This window comes from Bos indicus x Bos taurus, chromosome 22 (assembly GCF_003369695.1).
Source record: "Bos indicus x Bos taurus breed Angus x Brahman F1 hybrid chromosome 22, Bos_hybrid_MaternalHap_v2.0, whole genome shotgun sequence".
In the NCBI taxonomy this organism is placed as follows: Eukaryota; Metazoa; Chordata; class Mammalia; order Artiodactyla; family Bovidae; genus Bos; species Bos indicus x Bos taurus.
In genome coordinates, this window is record NC_040097.1 from 11,591,671 (window position 1) to 11,605,837 (window position 14,167).

The following is a 14,167-nucleotide window of genomic DNA, read 5'->3' on the forward strand; positions in this document are numbered from 1 at the left end:
TGACTGCTACTGCTGCTGCTGCTAAGTCACTTCAGTTGTGTCCAACTCTGTGCGACCCCATAGACGGCAGCCCACCAGGCTCCCCTGTCCCTGGGATTCTCCATAGTGACTGGTACCTCCTAATTCCCTACCCCTATCTTGCCCCCACCTCCTCCTCTCTCCCCACTAGTAACCACTGGTTTGTTTCCTGTATCTGTGAGTTTGTTTCTTTTTTGTTAAATTACTAGTTTGTTTTATTTTTTAGATTCCACATATTAGTGATAACATACAGTATGAGTCTTTCTCTGTCTGTCTTATTTCACTAAGCATGATACCCTCCAGGTCCATGCATGTTGTTGCAAATGGCAAAATTTCATTCTCTTTTTAATGCCTATCTCATTTCTTTTTTTAATTGTTACTAGAGAGTTGAGAGGCTCTTGGAGAACTCTAGAGGAAAGAGTGACTAGCCTGTTGTCTCTTGAGGCCTTTGGCAGAGTCTGGAAGGAACGGCTGTCTCCTCAGGAAGCTGGCTGCAGGCTGCCGCTTGCCAGTCCACCTGCTGCCTCGGGTGGTGTGTGGCTCCTCAGGAATGGCAGCCATTTCCAGACAGGAGTTGGCTCTCTCTCCACCTTCTGTTCCTCGGGCAGCAGCAGGGTTTCTTTTCTTAATGTGTGATGGTGGCTGGGTGTGGGGTTGCTCTTGGAATTCTGGGGGATGGAAGGAATGGGGGAAGTCAAGCTGAGTACGTGATTCAGCATTCATGTTTGGCATAAGGCCATAGAATGTTAGTCGATGTTTTCTTGGAATATGGAATAATGAAGTTGAGTGCTTGCAGAAAGCGGGGGAATAGTTCAAGAGTCAGCTCAGATTTCTGAAGTAATGATGCCAGTTTTGACTGTGGTAATGATGCTTTTCATGTTTAAGTGTTTGTGTAAGTATTCTGGATATACTGATATTTATGTTGTTAATAGCATCTGGTCAGTGACTTATCTCAACATTGCTCACAGTGCTCTTTGTTGTTAGAAAAAAATTCTGTATTTTATTGTAGTCTGTTTAAGCAGTCTTTCATATTGTTTGATAGTCTTTTATTTCATGAGTGTAAAAGTGAGAAGACATAGGAGAGGCAAATTTTAAAGATCAGAATGTGGTTTCCATCAGCATCCTTGGGTTTAATTTAGATTTTTAAAATTCTGATTTTGTGAAATTATTCTAGACATTACCTTGTCTGTAAGATTTTAGTAAAGCCAAGTATTCACTTTATGTTTTCTCATTAACTCTCTATATCTTATTCAGAAACTCAACTAGCATTCCAAATGGTTTTCACTTTACTGTTCTCTCTGCCTTTGCTCAGAAGTACCTGCTTTGTGACTGATTTGCTGAGAATTTGGTAATTCTTTCCTGTGGTTGCAGAGATGGCCCAAAATTTTCCTCATCATGCTGAGTAGGGTCAAAATCAAATCTGTCAGGAGCACAGGGCTAGAATTTCAGATGGGTTGAAAAGAGGTGTCGTTGTGCTTACAAATAACTGTTGCTTTAGTGATTTGACTTTGTGCTAAAAGCAGTGCTTCTCTACAGGGAGTGATTTAGCCTTCTAGGAGACAGTTGGCAATGTTTTGTGGTTGTCACAACTGGGAAGGTGCCACTAGAATCTAGTGGATGGAGGTGGTAGCAATATTGCTGAACATTCCTAACAATGCACAAGAGAGCCTCCAACAACAAAGGATTATCTGTCCCCAGATGTCCACAGTGCTGAGACTGAGAACTGCTGTGCAGTCCTGGTATCTTTTGCAATGAGGAGCAGTAGTCCTCTTCCCCTGTGAGAGCCCAGTGGAAAGGCTGGCCGTTTCTTTTCTTCATGCCTTAGGTTGTCTCTCATGAGTGAGTGAGAGTGATATTGGTCCCTTTGATCTCAGACATCACTTTAAAAGATGTTTAATTTAGAATCCTCTAGTTCCTTTTAGCATCAATGCTATGAAGATTTATTTCTTCCCAAGGAGCAACTAGGATGAGAAATTTTTCCCCCCTTAAACTGGCTTCCATGATTATTTTAAAAGTGAATCACATATTGGTTTGTGTAAGTTTTTAACTTTTTAACATTTATTGGCAAATACATTGGCTTTTCTTGACATTTATTGAGTCAGGGAAAGCTCAGTCTATAGAGAACTTCAATATGTGCTTGTAAATGATGATGTATTGAAGATATGGGACATAAACATACTGAATAGGAACTAATGTACTTCAGTGGATTTTTTTATTCATGTGTATTTTTCTCTAGTAGGTTTTTTTTTTTTTTTTTTAGTAAAAACAGGCTCATTTTTAAAAATTCAGCATACATTTATTGAGCGTCTGTTGGGCAGCTGGCATTTTTTTAGGCTTGAAGGATACGTTAGAGAATGAGATGGACAGAATCCCAGCCTTCAAGGAGCAACAGTCTAAAAGGAGAGACAGGTTAAGGTTGAATGGTTACTAACTTCAGATCTGGGTAAGAACCTTGTAAACAAGGGAGTAAGCCCCAGGGGTGGGCAGGAAGGGTCTGCTTTAGCCAGTGTGGTGGTTGTGGTGATGGTGGCTCTCTGATGAAATAGCATTTATGCTTCAAAGAATCAACTTTTGCTTTTGCTCTTAAAGTATGTTTTCCGCTGTTCTTTGTAATTTTCTTCCTGCTACGTTCTTTCTGAATACAGGTCTAGTCTTGTTTCATCTGTTTCCCCCGATCTTGGGTTATTTGGAAGTATTAGTTCCTCAATGATCAATGCAAAGAAATAGAGGAAAGTAATAAAATAGGAAAGACTCTTCAAGAAAATTAGAGATACCAAAGGAACATTTCATGCAAAGATGGGCACAATAAAGGACAGAAATTGTATGGACCTACAGAAGCAGAAGATACTAAGAAGAGGTGGCAAGAATACACAGAAGAACTATACAAAAAAGATCTTCATGACCCAGATAATCACAATGGTGTGATCACTCACCTAGAGCCAGACATCCTGGAATGTGAAGTCAAGTGGGCCTTAGGAAGCATCACTACGAACAAAGCTAGTGGAGGTGATGGAATTCCAGCTGAGCTGTTTCAAGGCCTAAAAGATGATGCTGTGAAAGTGAAAGTGCTGCATTCAACATGCCAGCAAATTTGGAAAACTCAGCAGTGGTCACAGGACTGGAAAAGGTCAGTTTTCATTCCAATCCCTAAGAAAGGCAATGCCAAAGAATGCTCAAACTACCGCACAATTGCACTCATCTCACACTCGAGCCAAGTAATGCTCAAAGTTCTCCAAGCCAGGCTTCAACAGTATGTGAACCGTGAACTTCCAGATGTTCAAGCTGGATTTAGAAAAGGCAGAGGAACCAGAGATCAAATTGCCACATCCGTTGGATCATGGAAAAAGCAAGAGAGTTCCAGAAAAACATCTATTTCTGCTTTATTGACTATGCCAAAGCCTTTGACTGCGTGGATCACAACAAACTGGAAAATTCTGAAAGAGATGGGAATACCAGACCACCTGACCTGCCTCCTGAGAAATCTGTATGCAGGTCAGGAAGCAACAGTTAGAACTGGACATGGAACAACAGACTGGTTCCAAATAGGAAAAGGAGTTCATTAAGGCTGCATATTGTCACCCTGCTTATTTAACTTCTATGCAGAGTACATCATGAAAAACGCTGGGCTGGAAGAAGCACAAGCTGGAATCAAGATTGCCGGGAGAAATGTCAATGACCTCAGATATGCAGATGACACCACCCTCATGGCAGAAAGCAAAGAAGAACTAAAGAGCCTCTTGATGAAAATGAAAGAGAAGAGTGAAAAAGTTGGCTTAAAACTCAGTATTCAGAAAACTAAGATCATGGCATCTGGTCCCATCACGTCATGGCAAATAAATGGGGAAGTGATGAAAACTGACAGACTTTATTTTGGGGGCTCCAAAATCACTGCAGAAGGTGACTGCAGCCATGAAATTAAAAGACACTTGCTCCTGAAAGAAAAGTTTTGACCAACCTAGACAGAATATTAAAAAGCAGAGACATTACTTTGCCCACAAAGGTCCGTCTAGTCAAAGCTATGATTTTTCCAGTAGTCATATATGGATGGGAGAGTTGGACTATAAAGAAAGCTGAGTGCTGAAAAATTGATGTTTTTGAACTGTGGTGTTGGAGAATACTTGAGAGTCCCTTGGACTGCAAGGAGATCCAACCAGTCCATCCTGAAGGAAATCAGTCCTGAATATTCATTGGAAGGACTGATGTTGAAGCTGAAACTCCAATACTTTGGCCACCTGATGAGAAGAGCTGACTCATTTGAAAAGACCCTGATGGTGGGAAAGATTGAAGGCATGAGGAGAGGGGGTCGACAGAGGATGAGATGGTTGGATGGCACCACCAACTCAATGGACATGAGTTTGAGTAAACTCCAGGAGTTGGTGATGGACAGGGAGGCCTGGCATGCTGCAGTCCATGGGGTTACAAAGAGTCAGAGCGACTGAACTGAACTGAACTGAAGTTCCTTAACTCTGTAAGATTTTGTCTATAGAAGATTTTATCTATTAAATAAATAAAAGTAAATAAAAATAAATAAAATTTATCTATAAGTTAAAAATTTACTTATAAAATAAATCTATTAAAGATTTTATCTATAAAAACTTCAGAGTATATTTAGTCTGTTCTCTAAATATGAAGTCCCTAAAATATGATCTTTTGGTTTTTTTTTTTTCCCTTGCAATTTATTGATAGAAGAAAAGGACTCACTTGTTCTGTTTGCTGATTGCATCCATATGGTCTTGTTTATCAAGTTTAACATAGTCCTTTGTTCCCTGTATTTTTGCAAACTGGAAATGTGATATCTAGGTGTTTTCAGATTCAGGTTCAGTGTTTGGACACTCATACATCATAGGTTGTGGTGTATATATCCTTCCACATCATGTCAGGAGGTACGTGCTAAGACTTGGAATCCACTGATCTTTGTTTATACAGATAAGATTGAGGCAAAAGAAGAAATGGAATAGCTGGAGAAAAGGCCCTGGAAGCGTTTGTGCCTTGTTACCCCTTATGAGTGAAATGTAGGTTTTTTTTTTTCCAAAGCTACTTATTTGCCTATCATATTTGTTATGGTGGGGTTTATAACTCATTCCTGAGAAGCTTATGTAAGTGTCTGTTGGTGTTTATATAACTTTGTTGATTACTGCTCACAGCTGGCTTGCATGAGGGAGAAAGTTCAGAGGTATTTGTCACCAGATCTGATTCCATGATCCTGAGCTTAGGTGGTAATAGTCACTGACTTTTAAACCACTGAAGACACTAATTTTCCTTTGTCAAAGCACATGCCTCTACTTCTTTGTTGACTTGAATCTTTTTTCCTCGGTGACTTTGGTGGATTATATTTTAGAATTTTGGAGTGAGCTATTATTTGAAAGTCAAATCAATGATTTTGGATAGGTTGTAAATTCATGTGGTTCAATATTGAGAAGGTACAAAAGAGCACAGTGAAAAGTTATATTTTGACTCAGGGAAAATCAGTTATATTAATTTTGAAATTACAGTTTTATTATTAAAATTAGTTTAAGACGTAGTGTATATCAGGGGTCCCCAAGCTCCAGGATCTGATGCCTGATAATCTGAGGTAGAGCTGATGTAATAATAGAAACTAAGTGCGCAATGAATGTCATATGCTTGAATCACCCAGAAACTCTCTCTCTCCCTGACCTTGGTCCGTGGGAAAATTGTCTTCCACGAAACTGGTCTCTGGTGCCAAAGAGGTTGGGGACCATTGGTATATGTTATAATGCTATATAGAAACCAAAAGCATCACAGTTAAGTGTCGTGAAGCAGTAACGAAACAGCTGTAAAACACTGACTTCCATGACAACAGACTTTAAATACTAGCACATCTGGGCACATCTGTAAACTAAAGCCACTTTAACAAGCAAACAGTAGTTGTTGAACACAGAAGCTGAGGATTCATTCAAAGAATAGTAGGTGGTGAGAAACTGATTTAGACCTGTGTCCTGTATATAAAGGCAAGGGGAAACCTGTGTCTGAACTCTTTGTTCATGAAAATTTTATCTACTGTGTTTGATCATTTGCAAATTGCTACTGTGCTTGGCTACATTCAGCCCATGCCAGATAGAAATTCATAGCCAGGCCTCACAAGTTGGAATGTTAGGTAGTAAATTTGTGACATTCAAAGGCTGTCAGGTTTGTTCTTCCCCCTCCCAGGGACAGCCCACTCTGCAAGGCAGAAACCAGAAGAAATAAATACAATAGTTGGCAACAAGTTTGCAGTACCCAGTATATGAAGTTCAGACCCTGTGCCTGCCCACTATACTCTGACTGTGTCCTGCCTAGTTTCTAACCTTGCCTCCAGCTGTTCCTCCAAGTGGTTACTCAATAAATTTGCTTGTGAAATAGAAACAAAAACAAAAGGCTTTAAGGCCAGGAGAGCATCAAAGGTCATTATCTAACCAGGTCAGAGGACCCAGCAAAACACTAACTTGAGGTGTGCCAACCCAGCCCTGAGTGGAAATTGGTGTGTAGGTCAAGCTGCAGTGCCGGGGGAGTGCCACTCCTGCTGCGGTTTTGCTTACTTCACTTTAGCCAGTGTTGAACTGCCTGTACTTTCCTAACCATTCCACCTTGTTCCTCTTGCTTATGCTCCTCTGTCTATCTAGAATGTTCTATTTTTCCTTTACTAGCTGGTGCTTATCCATTCTGTTAGGTTAAACCTAGGTCTCACGTTTCCCAAGGAAGTGCCGCCATTAACCGCTGATAGGCAAGGCTGGATTAGGTGTCCTTTCCTCAGGTGTTACTGCTGTAAAGCACTCCACTGTATAGGTATGTACGTGTGTCCTCATGAGGACCGCTGCATTGTGCCTTGGCACAGGGCCTGGTACATAGCAGATACTCATATTTATGTTAGGCTAAATTAAAAGCAAGGGGACAGGAGAGGCAGCAGTGTCTAGTTTGTGGCAGTATCAAGTGGAAAGATTTAGAATGTGGGGTGTGTGTTTTGTAAGAAATACTCATTTTCTAATAACAAAATGCACTTTGCATATGTCAGTTCTACTTTTCCTTTTCCTTTCTTATTTCTCATCTTTGATTAGGATATATAATTGAAGTTTGAGATCTCCACACAAATAAATACTGCTACCCAGCGTGCCTGACCAAGCCCCAGAGCTCTGTGTGCTCCCAGACTGTTGAATGTAGTTGTGGGAGTATGGAGTTCCATGGAGTTCAGCAGACTAATAAAGAATAATATTTTCCATGAGAGAACTGTTTGCATCCTCATTTTACAAATGTGAACTATGGCTCGGAGAAGTTGACCTCATGAGCATAGAGCTAGTAAGTGACAGAGCCGAGATTCACCACCAGGGTTGCCTGACTACAAAGTTCATCCTTTTAGCTGTCTGCTCCTGTTTTTCTGCTTATTTCCTGTATACCCATAGGCAAGTCTTTTTAACTTTTTAGTGCTTCAGTGTATCATATTTAGAATGGGGGGGGGACTAGAATGAGGGGAGCATAATTCACCTTGTAGAATTATTGTAGGAAAGAAAGAAGAGAAGAAACCAAACCCATTCTTTGTACCTGGACTAATGGTAGTCATAGTAAAAGCAGCAGCGGTTTTATATGGTGTTTACAGTGTGCCAGGCACTGTCTTAGCACTTTATTTAGGCCACCTCACAATCATCGCCACAATCCTCTGAGGTTGAGGAACGACACTACAGTTTCTATTCCCTTTTTATAACTGAGGACCAGAAAGGTTGTCATAAGGGGCAGAGCTGGTGTTTACAGCCCGGCAGTCCGGCTTCAGTGTCCATACTGAGACCATTTGCTCTGTTACCTCTTAGGAAACATCAGTTTCCAACTCCATGCTGTTTTGGAATCTGGCATCAACATGAAAGAGACCATAAGGAACCCAGAATGGTATCAGGGTGGCCAGGGGCTACATCAGACCGGGTACGGTGAGCAGTAGCAGTATCTGGGACACTCATGATTCTCTTACTCAATCACTGACTGGTGAGATGGCCGTTTGGTATTTTTTGGTGGTTAAGTTCATAGGATGATGACCCATGGTATGTCTTTTTTCAGCTTGAGGGCATCCACTTACTGGTTCACTTAATGAGGTGTATGAAATCTCTGGCCTCTCTTTACCGATGTCTACAAGGTTAAATGTTTCTTCTTGAGTCCATACTGATATATATATATATTTTAATGTTGAATATATAAATGAGGGAGAAGGGACAAATCTCCCTTACAGAAAAATTCCAGATAATAAGTGTGTAAGGAAAGATGGAAATAGAAAGCCACTGTTAGAACACCACCGTAATAATTGCTCTAGGTAGAATCCACTGATGAATGTTAAAATTAGTGGATGAAACTTTTGAGGATATTTGTGTTCTCAAAGCCTCAAAATATTCCCCCCAAAAAACATTTGTCTGTGTGTGTTTATGGTTTTTGTTTTAACCCTGTTCTTTTTTTTTTTTGTATGTGGTTTTAACATATGTCCAGAAATTCTTTGATGCCCTTCCGTCCAGGAAATGGAGTGTAATTCTCTTCCCCTTGAATGTAGGCTGGGCTTAGTGATTGGCCTCTTATGAATAAAGTATGGGAGGGGGAAAAATAGTAGTTTTACAGTGGAAAAATCCAGTAAACACCACTTAAAGGTTAATGTCACCAGGAATAACTCATGTTGATATCATTACCCTGATCAGACGTGATGAGAAGAACACTTCACCTGTGTGATATTCTTTCCTAGAAAACATAACCTCCAAACTAATCATCAGAAAAACTGAAATTTGGGGACAGTCTACAAAGCCACCTGACCAGTATTCTTCAAAAAATGTATTAAGGTCAGGAGCTCCCTGGTAGTCCAGTTGTTAGGACTCAGCGCTTTCAGTGCTGGGGCCTGGGTTCGATCCTTGGTTGGGGAACTAAGATCCCACAAGCCACATGGTGTGGGCAAAAAAAAGAAAATCAAGTTTGTGAAAGACCAGAATAGGCTGCCACAGTTAGGGAAGACTGAAAAGACATTGAAAGCTCAATGCAATGTGCTCTCTATCCTAGATAGGATCCTGTTGTAACAGAAAAAGGATATTAGTAGAAAACTGGTAAATCCAAAATAACAAACAGAAACAATCCCACCAAAAGGGCAGACTTTCTGAGTCCTTGCTGCCTGAGAGCCAAGTGGCATGGACTAGATCACCCAAGTTTCAGCACTTCTGCTCTTGTTTTGAACCCTTCTTACCTTTGGGAGAGACCTTTTGATTGTGGAGCTTGTATCTGGGAGGCTCTGGCAGATGTGGGGACAGGTCTGAGTGACTGCAGGACCTGCCCATCCCACGAACAGAATGCAGTTCAGCTTATGAGGAGAGGGACATGCACAGGGACCTTCCCCCCCCAACCCCAGTTCTTGCTGGTGGTCGATACCACAAATGACATTCCCTCTGCCAGGAATTTCTTCCCACTTGGCCCCCATCCTGAAGGCAATAATATACCATTAGTCGTTCTGTTCATCTTTTAAGTTCTCACTTACATTTTACTTTCCATATAATTCTTTGTGTGATTATCCTATGAAATAGTACCTTTCATATTCCTATGACCCTAACACAATTATTCTTGGCTTAGCTAATTACTTCTGGCTCAAATATGGTACCTTCTTTGAATTGCCCTGCCCCTCCTATGGTAATGGTATTTAGCACACTTTGCCTTATTATGTCTAGAAGACAAACTCCTGGAAGGGAAGGAATCTTACAAGTATTCCTTGAAGCATCTAGGACAGTACCTGCCGTGTTGTAAGCTCTCATTAAAGGGGTGGCAAATTGAATGAACACTTTTAAGGCACTGATGGGAGGAGTGGTCTCCCTGTTGGCCAGATGAGACTTGCTTAGAGTCATACAAGTGAGTGTGAGCTGTATTTGAAACTCGGTGTCCCTTTCTGAGTGGTCTGAGGCCCTGACACTTCCTCACTCTGAACATAGTGCTAAATTACACCAAGAGTGATGGCTCACATTTGTTGTGAGCCTACTCTGGGCCAGGCTTGGTTTTAAGCATGCCCTCTATTTAGTCCTCACAACAGCTCTGAAGTGTGGAAATTACTATCCTCGTTTTATAGATAAGTCCATTGGGGCTCAGAGAGATGTAACTTGCCTTCTTAGCTCACCCGCTAATAAGTTCTAATAAGTTGCTGAGTTGAGATCTGACCCTGGCGTGTCTGGCATCAGAACCTGCTTTTCCTCCAGTAAAGTTGATCCCTGGCACCTCTTTCCATTTGTCTCCTCAGACCCATCCCTGGAAGACATGTGTGGTACTGAGTGTGCCCAGCTGGGAGAAGATGGGCAGCAGCCACCGCGGTGCACTTCAACTACCTCATCTCAGTCTGAGCCTTCAGAGCAGCTTAGGCGCCACCAAGGCAAGGGCCTTGCCTCCGAGGACCCCAAAAAGAAGAGAGCTCAGAAACCCTCCCACATGAGAAGAAACATAAGGTGAGCTATGCTCTGGGGGAGAGAAGGGAGGGAGTAGAAATATTACCTTCATTTGAAGGCTGTCGGTAGAACAGCCTTCAAAGAAGGACTGGTTTGATCGGGAGAGTTCTGTTTCCCAAGGAGAAAAATGTAGGCTATGTGCCCCAATTAATAGTGAAGCTGCAACTCGGGACCACTGGGTCTGGACTATCTGAGGATGCAGAGCGGATGCGGTTGGCACTTGAGCACCACTGGGGATGTCCGTCTGGAGGCCAGGGAAGCATCCATAGGATGCTCTGGTTGGAGTCTGTTACTTCCTTTATTTTTTTCTTATGTTTCCAAATACAAGGAGATAAAAGAGTTTGAGTTCTCATCTTCTCAGAATTCAACATCAGTTGGAAGAGGATTGTCTAGTCCAAACCAAGGCTTCTTCATTAACCTAAGAGATCAGCAGATGTGAACTTCCTTACCTGTCCAAATCTCCAGCAGTCCTTTCTTCTACCCATGACAGTTTTCCTCTTGAAAGAAGACAAAGGATATTTTTCTCCTCCTGCTACTGCTGCTGCTAAGTCGCTTCAGTCATGTCCGACTCTATGCGACCCCATAGACGGCAGCCCACCAGGCTCCCCCATCCCTTGGATTCTCCGGGCAAGAACACTGGAGTGGATTGTCATTTCCTTCTCCTCCTACCCTCATTTTTTTCTAAACAGAATGATGACTTGAAAATGTACTCTTAAGTTTGGGAAATAAGGATGCAAAATCATCCACAGTCTTATTTTCCCATATAGCAAGTCTGTCTTTTGTACTGCTTTCCAGCTTTGTGGATCACATATTACTCTATTTCACTCTTGATCTGTTAGGTACCAAGAAGAGTCAGCAGGGTGATGTGTCAGAAAGTTAAATAATAGAAAAACATACTAGCCCAAAAGCACCTGAGCCTTGAAGTCCTATTTATGTGTGTGTTTGTTTGTTTGTTTACCTTACCCACTGCGTGGGTGTAGTGGTACTGACGCAGCTTCTTCTCCCAACAGTGATGATTTCCCTCTTCAGCTTGACATTACCTTACCCAATCACAAGTGAACTGAAGCGCTCGCTCTTATTTTAATGTTTAGAAAGCTTCTCCGGGAGGATCAGTTGGAGCCAGTTACCAAAGCAGCACAACAGGAAGAATTGGAAAGAAGGAAGCGCCTGGAGCAGCAGAGAAAGGATTACGCAGCCCCCATTCCCACCGTCCCCCTCGAGTTATTTCCCGGTAAGCTGTGGAGGGGGCAGGAGGGGCCCCACACCCAAGTGAGGAGAGACCCTCGGTGCCCACAGTGTCAAGGACAGATCTGGAATCAGATGGTGGCCTCTCAGGAATCCTTTCAGTCCATTCATTTGCTAAGAAGCACACGAGCAGAAGGCTCTTGTTTGAAAAGTTAAGATGGATACTTAACTTGATGCTTCCTCAAATTGGTCTTATTTAGATTTTCCCCCTGAATCTTAACGTACCAAAGGATTAGGACATTTTCTAGTGGTCAGGTGAGTGCTAGAAGTAAGAGCCGGTAGAGAAAAGGGAATTTGGGAAGAGGGTTGAGGTTTTTAAGATGTTCTCTACTTGTCTCCTCAGAGGATGGTCCCCCCAAGAACAACACAGGAGGAGGAGGGCAAATCATTTTGGAAAATATGTTTCAGCTAATTGACATTCTCTTCCATTTAAATCCACCTCCCCCCACCCAGAGGAAATTGTCTTAAGAGCAAGCGATGGTCCCCAACTGCCTCCTCGCGTCTTGACCCAGGAAGTCATTTGTTTGGACAGTAGCAGTGGCAGCGAGGATGAAAAAAGCAGTCGAGATGGTAAGATGGAGCCAGAGGTGCCCCTCCTTCCTCCCGACCCAGTGCTCACCCCGAGAGATTAGCTTTCCCTCCGAATAGAAAAGAGTTCCGTCCTTCCGTATTCCGTTTAGGGTCTGACCGTGGCAAATTTCCCCGAGTCTCCTTGGTAAATTTGTTTTTCCCTTGTCTTAACTTGAAGCTGGAAGAGAGAAAAATGAAAAATCAAAATTTTTATGAATGGTAACAAGTTCTAACATTGTTTCCATGCTCCCTTACCATAAGTTGCAGTGAATTATATCTGCTCCCTGAGTCCTTGTTTTCATTTTACTTGGTTGGCTGTCTCAGAGGTGATTGAACTGAGCTCTGGAGAGGAGGATACTCTGCACATTGTGGACAGCAGTGAGTCTGTCAGTGAGGAGGATGAGGAAGAGGAGAAGGGTGGCACCCATGTGAATGACGTCTTAAATCAGCGTGATGCTCTGGGGCGGGTCCTTGTCAACCTGAACCACCCTCCGGAGGAGGAGAATGTCTTCCTGGCCCCTCAGTTGGCACGGGCGGTGAAACCTCATCAGGTGCAGTAAATCTGGATTCTCCTCTCTGTCTCCTTTCAGCTTCCTTGCTGTGGACGTCGCTTGCTGGCGGTTGTTAGCATCACAGCCTGTGAAGTACTTGTTTGGTACCATGAGCAGCTACTGATTGATTCTTCCTCCTAACAGTTGATGCTTCAGGATTTCTGATGGGTGGGAAAGGACAACCCTGAGACATGCCCTGTTATGTAAAAGGTGCTAATCTCTTGGGTTAATAATCTTGAGCCACCTCCTGTGAGATGACTGATCAAGATACTCTCTGAAGAGCAGTGCCTTGGTGGGAACTTGTGGCTCCAGGAGAGGTGTGAGACTCAGAAGTCTGAGAGACTTTCTGGTAGGAAGGCTCAGAGCAGTTTGTGTTGACCCAGAACCAGAAGTAGGACCAGTGAATAAAAGCTCCAGGAAGGCAGAGGTTGACTCAACAGAAGAACTCTAACAGTAAGAACTTCTCCTCATGGAATGGGCTGCCTTGAAGTAAGCAACCAGGGGCAGCCAGGCCAAGACTGAGTGAAAGACCCAAGCAGGAGTTTGGTAGTCCAGATTCTTGCCTCAGATGGGCTGCTCTACTAGGTCAGTGCTTTTCTCTGTGTTCTCCAAGAAGAATGTCACCAGTCAATAAACTAGCCAGGGTTCTGGGAAACTTTTGTAGCCACTCACACCAGCTGTCTGGTCTAATGTCTGCTCATTTACTTAATTTTGACTAGTTCCAAAGAAAGTAAACTAGACCCTTGGTCTTTGCCAGCCAAAGATATTTGTGTTTGTTCCCTGTCAGATTGGTGGGATCCGATTCCTCTACGATAACCTGGTTGAGTCCCTGGAGAGATTTAAGACCAGTAGTGGCTTTGGCTGTATCCTGGCCCACAGCATGGGCTTGGGGAAAACTTTGCAAGTGATCTCCTTCATCGACGTTCTCTTCCGCCACACGCCAGCCAAAACTGTCCTTGCCATTGTGCCAGTAAGTGTTGGGGCGGGCACCACTTGCTCACCCTCTGCAGAGCTCTGGGGTAATGCCTTATGGGCTCTAAAAACCCTGGTAGGCTCAGTTCTGAGCTTCTTCCCTAAAACACCCTTTTTGGACTTAACTTTCTGACAGGTTAATACTCTTCAGAACTGGCTGGCAGAGTTCAACATGTGGCTCCCAGCTCCTGAAGCCCTTCCAGCTGACAGTAAGCCTGAAGAAGTCCAGCCTCGGTTCTTTAAAGTTCACATCTTGAACGATGAGCACAAGTAGGTGGCCTGCCCTCCGTTCGCCCTTTTCCTTTTAGACTTCTTCCCAGGGTCTGGAGTCAAGGCAGTCAGTCTCTCTGGCTATGTGCCTTGTCCTCCCAGATTCCTTCT

At 42.9% G+C, this 14,167-nt stretch overlaps 1 protein-coding gene across 2 annotated transcripts in view; it reads left to right on the top strand.

The window, feature by feature from the left end:
- Positions 1–14,167, top strand: part of RAD54L2 (RAD54 like 2) — a 112,761-nt gene that overhangs the window by 78,255 nt on the left and 20,339 nt on the right. For both annotated transcript variants that reach the window (XM_027523833.1, XM_027523832.1), the window contains 6 exons: positions 10,247–10,448; positions 11,540–11,679; positions 12,147–12,263; positions 12,588–12,814; positions 13,602–13,784; positions 13,923–14,056. In XM_027523833.1, the coding sequence (XP_027379634.1) occupies positions 10,247–10,448; positions 11,540–11,679; positions 12,147–12,263; positions 12,588–12,814; positions 13,602–13,784; positions 13,923–14,056 (1,003 nt within the window). The remainder of the gene's footprint in view (positions 1–10,246; positions 10,449–11,539; positions 11,680–12,146; positions 12,264–12,587; positions 12,815–13,601; positions 13,785–13,922; positions 14,057–14,167) is intronic.